The sequence below is a fragment of the Morone saxatilis genome, unplaced genomic scaffold (assembly GCF_004916995.1).
Source record: "Morone saxatilis isolate NCDOM2014 unplaced genomic scaffold, NCSU_SB_2.0 Contig24, whole genome shotgun sequence".
NCBI classification, from domain to species: Eukaryota; Metazoa; Chordata; class Actinopteri; family Moronidae; genus Morone; species Morone saxatilis.
Genome location: NW_023339807.1, coordinates 13,521,783 through 13,534,336, shown reverse-complemented (window position 1 = coordinate 13,534,336; position 12,554 = coordinate 13,521,783). Strand labels below are relative to the sequence as shown.

General features: G+C 43.3%; 1 protein-coding gene across 6 annotated transcripts in view; it reads left to right on the top strand.

Annotated features, from left to right (window-relative positions):
- kif13a (kinesin family member 13A) overlaps window positions 1–11,446 on the top strand; it is a 45,457-nt gene extending 34,011 nt beyond the window's left edge. For 2 of the 6 annotated variants that reach the window (XM_035671959.1, XM_035671958.1), the window contains exons 23-40: window positions 57–208; window positions 300–432; window positions 616–762; window positions 1,552–1,584; window positions 2,523–2,622; window positions 2,764–2,890; window positions 2,971–3,026; window positions 3,118–3,242; window positions 4,178–4,354; window positions 4,467–4,559; window positions 4,702–4,854; window positions 4,945–5,022; window positions 5,115–5,165; window positions 5,456–5,543; window positions 5,718–5,869; window positions 6,767–6,931; window positions 7,864–9,070; window positions 9,819–11,446. In XM_035671959.1, coding sequence (XP_035527852.1) covers window positions 57–208; window positions 300–432; window positions 616–762; window positions 1,552–1,584; window positions 2,523–2,622; window positions 2,764–2,890; window positions 2,971–3,026; window positions 3,118–3,242; window positions 4,178–4,354; window positions 4,467–4,559; window positions 4,702–4,854; window positions 4,945–5,022; window positions 5,115–5,165; window positions 5,456–5,543; window positions 5,718–5,869; window positions 6,767–6,931; window positions 7,864–9,070; window positions 9,819–9,952 — 3,171 coding nt within the window. In that variant the 3' untranslated portion in view covers window positions 9,953–11,446. Of the gene's footprint in view, window positions 1–56; window positions 209–299; window positions 433–615; window positions 763–1,551; window positions 1,585–2,522; window positions 2,623–2,763; window positions 2,891–2,970; window positions 3,027–3,117; window positions 3,243–4,177; window positions 4,355–4,466; window positions 4,560–4,701; window positions 4,855–4,944; window positions 5,023–5,114; window positions 5,166–5,455; window positions 5,544–5,717; window positions 5,870–6,766; window positions 6,932–7,860; window positions 9,071–9,818 lie in introns of all 6 variants that reach the window. The other 4 variants (XM_035671963.1, XM_035671962.1, XM_035671960.1 and 1 more) reach the window with 3 other exon arrangements.
- The last annotated feature ends 1,108 nt before the right edge of the window (window positions 11,447–12,554 follow it).

Below are 12,554 nucleotides of genomic sequence, written 5' to 3'. Positions count from 1 at the left end.
TTTTTGTTAGATACGTTTATTTTTAACTCCACTGCAAACCTCTTGTCTTTGTGCAGGACTATGTTGTGCATGTGACGGATGAGTTTTTGGAGTTTATATCAGATGGAGCATTGGCCATAGAAGTGTGGGGTCATCGCTGTGCTGGGAACGGACGTTCACCCTGGGAATTAGACGCACTGGAGGCCAAGACCCAGACGCTCAGAGACAGGTACATATATCTCATGTTGCGCTCAGACCTCTGCACACACAGACACACACAGACACTGACATATTACACATTTCTAATCTTGGCTGTTTAGGTGGAATGAAGTGTCTCGCAGGATTGAGCTGTGGATCTCCATCCAGGAGCTGAATGAGCAGGGAGAGTACTCATCTGTGGAGCTGCATCCTGGAAAAGACATCAGCACCGGAGGAGTCTTCCAACTCCGACAGGTCAGAGAAAAACTATGAGCAAGTTCCCCTTTAGGTCAGACTGGCTGCCCTACATCAAGCACACACTTAAGAGGATCATAACTAATTATGTAATTCTAAACAGCCTTGTACATGTAGTACTTTTGAGAGTGCAGTGCTGGAAGCAGCACTCTGATATTAAATTATGGGGATTTGTCCAAGCAGGGTCACTCCAGGAGGCTGCAGGTGTGTGTGAAGCCGGTCCAAAACTCAGGCACTCTGCCTCTGTTGGTGGAGGCTGTGCTGTCTGTCTCTATCGGCTGTGTGTCTGCTCGGTCCACCAAACTACAGAGACCACTCGACAGCTACCAGGTCTGTGAAACACAAGTACACTTTTTTGCATATACTCACCTGCCACTAAGTGTAGACTATGAACCTATTGTGTTGAGAAAAATAGGATGAGGATTTGTATGCAACTGATTCTGCATTAAAATAGAGCAGTGTTTTTGGGAACAGAATGCTTGTTTCATGCCAGTGATACACAATATTATGCTGATCCACCCAAAGTATGTTATGTCCATCTCTGGTTTCGTGCCATGACTGGCTCATCTGGATAGCTGGCAGTGAGTCTAAAGAAGCCCAAGGAATGCACAAACTCATTAGTGCCCCGTTTGCTCTGTTAACATGACCTGATATGCCCTGATGTAGAAAGGAAGCAACAAATTGATCAACTCTAAAGTAGTCATGGAATCTTGTCCTGCTACTATAGCTAACATCGTAAACTCATCGTGTCTTAGCAAATTATAAAATAAGAAATAAGCTACATGTCCATAATATAACGTTACCTGACACACAAGTGTGTTGTGTGGCTCGGTTCAATCCACTTTGTTTGTTTCGCATTTACAGAGCCATGGCTGTACACATACAGCAGCACACAGAGAGGAAAGCTAGGACCGTGAGGAGCTATTTGCAGAATTCAATTAGAATTGCAATACCTACAATCGCATACCCAACCTTAAATGATCCACTCCTAGAAAAATCAAAACAGTATATTCTGGTGCTGGTTATAGTTACATGAGCAGTGAATGCTAGGCAATGAGTTGTCATGTCAGGGCCTTTTCTAGTTCCCCGCATTTGACTGAGTGTGTTCTCTCCTGCCAGAGAGAGGTGGAGGACGATGTGGATAGTTATCAGGTACCCTCTCAGTCTCCTCCTGCTGCTGCTCCCCCTGTTGTTCATTCTGCAGCATGAAGGAAACCCAACTGACCATGTGTTTGCGACTAGGCCTGTTGCTGAGGGCATGTGAGGCAGGAGGCAGAGGGCTGTGCCTCTACCAGCTAAACGAGTGCTTTATTAAACAGCAGCTGCACACACGGATGATTTTGGATTCTGTAATTATCAATCACACCAACCATTCTTTGGCAGCCCCCTATGCAAAACACAGTTCCACCCATGGCTGAGCTCCCAGCCAGCAGTCTGTCTGCAGGGATCTTGCCCCACTCTCTCTTGCCTTTCCCCTCAGGTTGCGCACACTAATGCTACTGTTTCGCTTGTCACTGCTGAAGAGCTGCAGGAATAATAAGCCTCACTTAATCACATGGGCATTGCATGGCTGCATGATTACAGTACTTTGCATGGTGGAAGTGTGCTGACGTCAGATGCCTTATAGGGTTGGCTTTGAGGTCTGTTGGTTACTGTGGACATTGCAAAGAGGAATCTGCTCTCTGTGGTTCCCTCACAGAGTGCTCTGCTGTGCATCCAGGTAGGACTTTGGGTGGCGGTTGTGGCTGCATGTGAGGACATGTTAGTGTGTGCATGCACGTGTGTATGTGTGAATGCATGTGTGGAAGTTGCAAAGGAGTTAAAGGGAGGTTTTATGCAAGTGTGTGTGTGTGTGTGATAATTGTTTTTTCAGGCGAAAGTACAGGCCTGAGGCTTTGATTTTTAACACCTTGGATTTGGGAGATTTTACTTGGCTTGGCTATATATTAGAAGTGGGTGTATTAAGGAGCAGTCACGGTACTTTCTCAGACAGCTCAGCCCTGTGCACCTTTACCTTGCAGTGTTAACAGCTCACTGTGCCCTACAGCAGTTTATATGCCTTACTGATTCTGGTCTCTGTCTGGTTCCAGGAGGAAGATCTCAACTGTGTTCGAGAGCGCTGGTCAGAGGCCCTGATCAAACGTCGGGAGTACCTTGATGAACAAATCAAGAAAATCATTAACAAACACGGTGAGTCGTAGGCCCTGTGTAACAGATGCCACATGCCGAAGGACTTGTAAGGTAGCTTCTGTGTGTTTCTCTGTATTTATAGTACTCTGTACTGTACTCTGTGTGATGTTGTGACACCTTTCTCCTCATTTGTGTATGCAGAGAAGTCAGAGGAGGATATTGAGCGTGAGGCTCGGCTAGTGGAGCAGTGGGTCGGCCTGACCGAGGAGAGAAACGCAGTGCTGGTACCTGCACCTGGCAGTGGCATCCCTGGAGCTCCTGCAGACTGGTAAAAATACAAACGCACTTCTGTGCACATGTCAGACCATTGCTTTTTTCACCATTAACCTCACATTCAACTCCCTGTAGGACCCCACCTGCAGGAATGGAAGCTCACATCCCTGTACTCTTCCTGGATTTAAATGGTAAGGGAGACACATCCTTTATCCCATTTAACTGATACTTCACAGCTTCTTTTCAGGCTGTACAAACACTAACTGTCTTCTATGCCACCAGCGGATAATCTGACAGTAAATGAGCAGCTAACCGGCCCACACGCTGCAGGTGTTAACTCTATCCTGCCCAAGGAGCATGGAAGCCAGTTCTTCTATCTGCCTATCATCAGACACAGTGATGACGAGGTAAGCAATGGGTTTGACTTGACTGCCCCCCTGTGACCAAAAAGGGAACGTTGGGAAACACAAGTACGAATGCGGGTGTAGTTTCAGAGACCGTGGTTTGTTACATGACCACCATATGATCCAGCTCTGTGAGTCTATGTGTAAACATAAAATATTTTGGCTTTTTCTCTGCATCTTCATCTAATGCTGTATGTTTTTGTAAAAAACGCGTATCATGTTTCGGTGTAAGCGGTTTCTTAAAGGTCCAGTGTCTACGATTTAGTGGCATTTAGCAATGCAACTCCCTCGTTTCACCCTCCCTTTCCAAGCCCGAAGGAGAAACTGTGGTGGCTGTATCTAGTGCCAGTGTTGGATTTTTCCCTTCTGGACTTTTGCTCATTCTGAGGTAACAAAAATATAACAATTCTTATTTTGAGGTGATTATACACTAATGAAAACATAGCTATGAATATTACATTGCATTTCTGTCAATCGATCTCCCTAAATGTTACACACTGGAACTTTAAGCCTCTTTATTTGATTTTGTTGATTTTACTACTTTAATTGTTGCTAGAAGTGCTTTTTCCCCAGATAATTGCACACAGACAAGAGCACTTTAGGGCAACATATGTTTTTCCTACAATTAGTGCATAATTGAACAATTACACAATCATGTAATTGCACAACATCATGCATGGAAGCAAGCAAGAAAAGTCATCTTAATTTATTTTTCTTTGATGTAGAGCAGCAGCATTAACCATACAGTAATCACTACCCACCTTATTGTACTAAATTGTGATTTTTCTTCTCATTAGCTAACTGCTGCAGACTCAAAGCTACAGCCCACCTACATATCTCTAAACCATGCCCCTGTGTGTGCAGTTACAGCCGCGTTCCACTCTCTGTAGACGACTGTGGAGCCATATTAATAAAACACAACTCTTCTAATTCACCAGGTGTCTGCAGTGTGCTCCTGGGACTCGTCCATCCACGATTCTGTGCACCTCAACCGCATCACGTCTCCCAACGAACGCATTTACTTGATCATCAAAGCCACAGTGCAGCTCAGCCACCCTGCCTCCATGGAGCTGGTGCTCCGCAAGAGGATTGCTGTCAACATCTACAACAAACAGGTTAATATGTGGGGGATCAGAGTTAATGAGAGGTCGGCCCACAGCAGAGGTGGGGTTTACAGCAATGGATTGTGTTTTAATGATCAACATCGTTTTGATTTGTTTCCTCCAGAGTTTTACTCAAAGTCTGAAACGAAGAATGTCCTTAAAGAACACGCTTTATTCCTGTGGTGTGACGTATGAGATTGTTTCCAACATACCAAAGGTACAACTGTCATTCTCTGATAGAATAAGATATGTTATTCTCCCACTGTGTCTAACAAAGGCTGCTTTCTGGACATGTGCTAAATAACTAGGTTGATCTAGGTATCTTCATCAGCCCTTTCTTCTCTTGCCTCCTCTTCCAGGCCTCAGAGGAGCCAGAAGAAAGGGAAACCTTGGCCCTCATGGCTGCTCGTGGGGACAGTGAGGAGACTCAGGATGGGGAAACCTACATAGAGAAATACACACGGGGAGTTCTGGAAGTGGAGAACATCCTCAGTCTGGAGAAGCTACGACAGGTATTTTATACAGCTTTATACATATGCTGTTTAGGATAAGTCTATTAGGGATCATGTAAAGATGTTCCTGTCTTGTTTTTTTCCTTGAAGGCTGTGACAGTGAAGGAAGCGCTCGCTGCCAAGGGGAGACACCTAAGAAGGAGTATCAGCACACCAAATGTACAGCATGTAATGAATACATCACTCACTGCACTGCCCATTGAACTATATGAAAATAATTGTTATTAAATAATACTGATAACATGTTTCTTGCTCTCCAGTCTTCATGTAGTAAAACAGACCTGACTGGCTTTGAGGATGAAGACTGTAAGGTAAGCTAGGCGTGCCTTAACAACATAAAACTTACCCTGCAGTTAACTTTTCTTGGCTGCAGATGTATTCTGTCATCACAATTATTACATTATGATGATATGATCATAATAGCCATGTTGAAAAGCATAGCTTTTTCTTTACAAGGAACTTATCCTACCTTTACACTAGGGGTCTCCACTTGAGCCCAATATTATACTGTACTATACAGCAGAAGAGAGTCTTTTAGCTGCAACTTTACTTTAACCTCTCAATACTTTTACAATACAATTTACTGTGTATTATTGTCTAGGACCACTGTGATCATGTGGACAACACCAACAGCAATCCCCAGGAGGGCTCACTTTGCACCACACCCATCAAAAGCAAGGAGAATCCAGGTAAACTACAGAAACAGCGAATGTGTAGCAGGCGCATTGTGTTCTGACGTGTGTTTGTGTGAGAAACGATGTTTGTACGCTACATTATAACTAGGCCAGCAAAAAAATCATATTATCATAGTATTTTGATCAATTGTGCAGTCCTATTTACAACCACCGAATGATCCAACACAGGTTTGGTTCCAGAGAGCCCCACCTTTTTCAACTCCAGCCCCTTCAAAGTCCTCTCCCCTCAGCCACCTAAGTTCCTTAAGTCTCTGTTGCCTGTCAAAGAAGAGAACAAGACAAAGAAAGTCCTGGAGGCCCGGCCACTGCTGGGACAAGAGGTAAGGAGGAAGGAGTAAAATGTACTATTTCTCGAGAGGGAAGTACTCATGTCTTTGTTTTTGCCATGTTGTTCCCTTTTCCATTGAACTTTTCTTCAATCTCACATATCCTTGTTTTGTCACTCCTCCGTCAAACCCCCATTTTACATTTTACCACCTACATCTTATTGTTACCTTACATCTCCGCAACATGGTAAACATATTAACATTGACAAAAATTACTAATTGTCCAAAGCTGCTTGAAGACTTCTGTGAAAATGGCTTTGCTGTTGTATGTTTGACAAAATAAAACAGCCTGGCTCACAGTGGATAGCCATAACACAAAACTAGACAAAGCTATGCCATAAAGTTTCATGTCTGATTTTGTTTGTGATCATTTGATTTGCCAGATAGTTTGTGGCTGTTCCACCCATTTAAACTAACCTTGCATATTTGTTTTCATCCATGTTTGAAGTGGGCTAAAAGAGTTGTAGGTACTTTACTAGTAAAACTAAATGACTAACTGTATTAGTCCATGGCAGGGAGAGTGTATGACAGCGGTGGTACATAAATAGCTGCAGTCTGGATAAAAAATGTATTTTTTATGATATTAAAAGATGGCAAGAGTCGTGGTGTCTTGGTGGCTCACCTGGTAGAGTGTGTCTCTCTTCAGCTGCTGTTTTATAATGCGTGGATATAAGAAAAAAAGAGGGTTGAGAGACTATAAATATATAGACCTACTGCTCACAAGAAGTGCAATAAAAGTACCATTACTCATACTTAGAACACTTCAAGCACTGTTCTTTGTGAAATATTCAACTGCATGGCACTAACTGTGTAACTGGCCTGCCCAGCTCCATGCATGCTGTATGTGTGTGTGTGTGTGAAGTGTTTGCTGTTGTTCTGACCCATCCGCAGAGCATGCGCTCATGTGTGGACAACCCTGCACTGCTCCCCCCTCCCTGCCCCTGGCGCCGGCCCAGGGCAGGCAGCGAGGGCCACTGCAAGTATTCCACCTCCACCTCCACCCCCACCACAACTCCCACCAGCAGACAGCTCAGCCACACACTGCCACACACTGCTGTAAGTGCTACACACACCAGCACACACTGCGTTGAGGGTTGCTGTAAGAGTTTTACACACACAAACACCCCATGACACACTGTTGACCCAGTCTTGAGGCTTCTACTGGCAGGGTTTCAGACACTTTCTGACAAAATGTGAGTTCCCTAGCAACAAACATACTTTGTCTACCAGTAGTAGGTAAGTAAGTAAAGTTATAGAATGATGAAAACCTAAGATCATTGTAGGCAACTTGAGCATCAATTCAAAGTTGGCTGTTGATTAAGCTGATTCCATGGTCAAGTGATTCTGGTCTTTTTTTTTGCGCAGAATCCAACAAGTCAAATTCACTCTGATCTTTGTATTGAACAGTGCCACTGTTGTTTTTGTAGTCTGTGTAGTACTGAACATGAGATGAAACCACTCCTGCTTCATACACCAGACTCGCCATATTGTGCACATATACATTCCATTATTGTGGACAGAAGAAGAAAGAGCCTTTTTTTCTTCCCCAGAGAGGACATTGGCTTAAGTATGTGAACATTCAGGTTTCAAAAACTATACAGTCAAGAAAATATTATACAAATGAGTACAATATGAGATAATTATAGCCTTGATAATCCTTATTTTTAATATGCCTAATTTCACTTATTTCACACTTCCCTCACATTAAGACATTTACCTCTCAACCCCAACATCACCAGTGAGTTGAGACCAGCAGATTTAAACCCATACATGAGTACAACGGTGCACCTTAAAGCAAAGTTAAGAAAACACATACATTATTCATACACTATGTTCATGTTCCATCATCACATTTTGTGCCATTTTTCCATTGTCTTCATTCACTTTACAGTAGTGTTTATAAAGGCTAATGTTCCAAACAGGCTTTAGCTGACATCATGTCTGGTGGGATGTGTCTTTTGTCCTGCTTCTGTTGTTTTGATAAGCAGGACTCTGAGGATGAGGAGACAGATGTCGACATGACCCTGAATCTCGATCGGGGCCCTCAGGAACACAGCAGCTTCCAGCATTATATTCCCGAGGACTTTGCAAACTTTGAGATCTACAATGCTACTTTGGAGAGCCAGGACGGGTTTCTGTCCTCCCGTTCTGACTTGAAGGGAAGCCGGTGTGGAGGTGGGAGTGGGGAGAGAGAGGTGCCTCGAAGCCCCACGGCCAGCAGTTGCACTAGCGGCTACTTTTCACATAGTGCCTCCAACGCTACGCTGTCGGACATGCCTTTCAGTGCCAGCGAGAGCTCCGACCACCTCAGCTGCAACTCCAGAGAGCCCCACGATCCTCTTGGCTGCACTGCTGGGAGAGGCTGCACCCAAAGCAAAAGTGTTTCTGCAGGGAGTGAGACCCAGCAGCCTCCCCTCTCAGCAGGTGGAGTTCAGGATGTGCACAGCCAGCCCGCCTCCTCTCCTGTCAGTATCCCTAATTGCACAGACAAGAAGCAAACATTCCCTCTGCCTCACAACTGTGTTCTCAGTGCCAGCCAGGAGTTCACTGACTTTAAAGGGGCTGACGACAGTATTGGAGAGGGTGACTTAGCACATTTTACAGAGGGATGGGAGCAGAAGGGTTTGGAGTTCTCTACAAACCAGAAGAAGAAACCAGATAACATAAAAACATGTGACACTGACGACGAACACTCCTCTGATGTCTCTGATATTATCAACACATCTGTTCTTGAAAACACTTCAATGGTTATATGCAAATGTACAAATAATACAGGCTCTGTCAGTGTGGCTGAGTCCTGTCCTAACACAACTGTTTGCACTCCAGTCAGACCCCCAGTGTCTATGCCTGACAGAGTCCCAGCTCCATCTCCAGCATCACCATTCCCGGTCACACCTCTACCAACAGCCCCATCCTCTGCCCCAACTCAGCTAGCAGGAGGAGAACCTCCAATCCAAGAGCCTGCCCAGGGAGATTTGCCCCACGGGAGTCCCTGTCCTAGCCCAAACCCCAGCAGTGCCGAGCCCTCAGGCGATTCCAGCGGAGATGAGAGCACCCCCGTGGCTCAGCTTCCTGACTGGATGGCCCCTGGAGAGCAGGTGTGGGTGGGGAAGAGGAGAGGAACAGTCCACTATGTCGGAGGGGTGGAGTTTGCTAAGGGGATTTGGATTGGCGTGAAGCTTGACATGGCAGTGGGTGAGTAGAGCTGAGGTCAATACAGTACATATATATTATGAGACGATTTTAGCTAGACATGTATTGAGGTGATCTAGAAATAGTGTCATCACATGTTGTGTCCACCAGAGAGCACTGACAAGTTTCTTTTTCAATCATTCCACTGAGAACATGTCTTGGTCACTATTCTTTAATAACATTTTAGAGATCCTCATTAAATATGTTTGTCTATGTTATGTGTCTTAGAAAAAAATATCAAGCAAAATATTATAAGACTTTCTTCAACCCTCAAATCTAGATATCAGTACCAGTATGGCCAGTTTAACCCACAATGGGGCCATGTGGCAAAAAGTGGCTGCGGGCGCCTATTCATCGCCTGATTGGGGTAATTTGGTTAAACACAAGTTATTTAGGTATTTAGTTATTTAATTTTGACCACACAGGTCCCCTCTACAAGACACATAATGATGCCTTAAGGCCCCATCAGTTCAGGTGATATTTAGTGCTTCTAGTGGTGCCTATTCTCAAACAAGAACATAAGGATTCATTGGGAACAGAAACCAAATAATGAAAAGTTCATGTAGGAAGTTAAATCATCTTAGCTTTGTTGTGTGGGAGTCAGTAACAGACTGGTAATTAAGCCCTGCGTATTAGCCTCAAAAATCCACTATAGGCTTGAGTGTTTAATATAGATAGCAAGTGGTATGCTTATCCCCTTGCGTATGAAAGGATAAAATGTGACGCAGGACTGTGATTGATCTTCCCACAGGTAAGCACAACGGGACTGTCCAGGGCAGAGTGTACTTCCGCTGCCCCCCAGGCCACGGTGTGTTTGTGAAGCCATCTCGTCTCACCAGAGGACCGCCCTCCATGGACACAGAACCCCAGACTCTGATCAGATAGGACCCAAAGAAGGACCGGCTCTCTGAGGAATGGCAAGGACCAGATGGCGGTCCTCAGATCGGGCGCCTGTGTGTGAACAGCGGGCTGACTTGTCCACTCAAGTGATCTGAGCTGATGTGTTCTTTAGGTGTGTCTGCTTTCCTAAAGCATATCTGACCTGTGCATTTAATGAAGGTATATCCTAATTACTGTCCACTGAAAATTCACTATGCACATATCTGAGTTTTCTATACGGTGATATTTTTGATAGAGAACTTCACTTTTAACTGGGAGTCCATATGGAAATATTACCCACATACATTTTCTTACATTGGTTTCTGAACATTATATATAATATTTTTGTAAGACAATGCATCCTCCCCTGAGGCTCATAGTGGATTAATCTGGGATATGAAGATTAAGAATGTACTACTGTTAATAAACATTGATATTTACATCAATATGATATGTCAGGGGTAACCAAAGAACTACGGTTCCATATCTGCTGTTATGAGTAATATGTTATTTTTCTAATGTACGTATGTGGAGGTAAACATTATATATCTGTGTCCAAGTAAAGCTTAGTGCCATATCTCTAGGAGTAATGCCACATACCCTGAACGGAGGACAAGTCTGCAAAACCTGAGTTGCTTTCAGTGTTTGAATGCAGTTATCATGTTAAATTATCCTGTTGAAGTACTGTAACACTGTGGAGGAAATAATCCCCATCCAGCATGAGACTGTTGCTGTTTGAATGCTTGCACTGGAAAGGATTCTTGGAGAGTTCACCAACTGTCTTCCATATTGGACTGATTTTTTTTTTAACTGAACTGACTGAGAAACTGAGTGTGTCATCGCTTTTACGCGGGGAACAAAGCAGCAAGGCTTTGTCCAAGGCCTGGATATACTGATGCCTTAACGCCCTGTTTCCATAAAGGCAGGCACATAGACCCCAGACTACTCAATGAACTCTATAACAAGTTCACTGAGTTTTAAACTAACTAACTAACTGTATGGACCTGAAACCTGTGTATGTATATCATGATGCCCAGAGGCATTTAAAATGCCATCCAGCCTCGCTGACTGACTGACTGAATACCTTTTTAACTACATTTTATATGTTAACTGACTGATATATAACACTACATGTTAAAAGGTACTCAATAATGCATTTTTTTTCACATGGAGGATTGGGTGAATGGGATCAGGTTACAGAAGCTTGTGCAAAAGTTGTTTTAGAGTTGTCCTATGAACTTTATTTTTATGGAAGTGGTGAACTGTGGAACTGACTAGAAATAGTTATATTTCAGAGCTGTAAATTCAAGTAAATGAAACAAACCCAAGACCTTACTTTAAAGAAGAGAACAAAGCTGCTCTCCCTCATAAGGAGTTGTAAATAGAAATGTATTTGAACATAGTATTTACACTATTATAATGTACAGAATTGTATTTATAATGTATCTCAAACTGTTTTAATTGGTACAAAATGTTCTAGAATAGAACATTTACAATCAGCGTGCTGTGTCGACTCTTCATTTGGTTCATTGGAGCTGACCTTGTTTGCATATTTTAGTAAGTTTTAACAGTATAGCATGAGCATACATAGTATTCATTTTCTTGTGCTTTAAAAAGAGATCAAAATACATTTGTGAAGAATTTTTGGTAGAAAGTCCTCACAAAGCGCTATTCTCTGCAAGTGAATTTGAATTTCAAGATTCACTGTGGCCTAAAGGCCTTAACAATTCCTTTAACAGCTACATCCACTGCAAAAGACAATTTCTATAATTTACTCATGTAAGGATATTGTCCCACTGACAAACATGTTTCCAGCACGCATGTCCAAATTAGTCTTATCTGAATACAATAAATATGTCATTTTGAATGCAATCTCTTTTCAAACTCACTCTGATTGTAAGATTCTTGCTCAGAGGTTGGATTCCTATGTTGCACCCAGGAAAGACATAAAAGGTAGCGCACACAGATCCACACACAGATTTGCAGGAAAAACTTCCAGCAACACTGGAACTTAAGATTTTGGTTTAACACCACAAACAATATACTGGGAAGGCGCATCCTGCCTAAGATCTCACTACAGGTTCTATTCCTAGTTCTGTCAACCTTTGCTGTAATAGTACTCAGGAGCCCAGCAGGGCGGAGGTCACCTGTTTTATTTTTTTAGTTTTGTGGTGCAGTTTAGCCGAGATTTTAAAGACTTTAATATCCATAATGTAACACAGCTATCAACACTGTGCTCCAATTTAACAAAATAGAAATACCCTATAATGCAGTGGAGCTCAACTTAGGGTCCAGGGACCCCCAAGAGTCCTTCAGAAGGTTTCAGGGGGTCCCCAGAAAAATGGGAATATTTTAATTTCTCTATTATTCCATTGACAATAAATGACCCAAATGAGAATTTTTAAATATTAATTAAATTAAATATTATGGATCCTTGAGACTACAACTTATTATATATGTATCCCTGGCCTGATGTGTGTTATTTTGGGGGTCCTTGACACCAAAAGGGGCACCTGGGTAGCTCACCCGGTGGAGCTGGCGCCCCATGTGCCGGGGCTGAGTCCTTGGTGCAGCGGCCCAGGGTTCGAGTCCAACCTGCGGCCCTTTG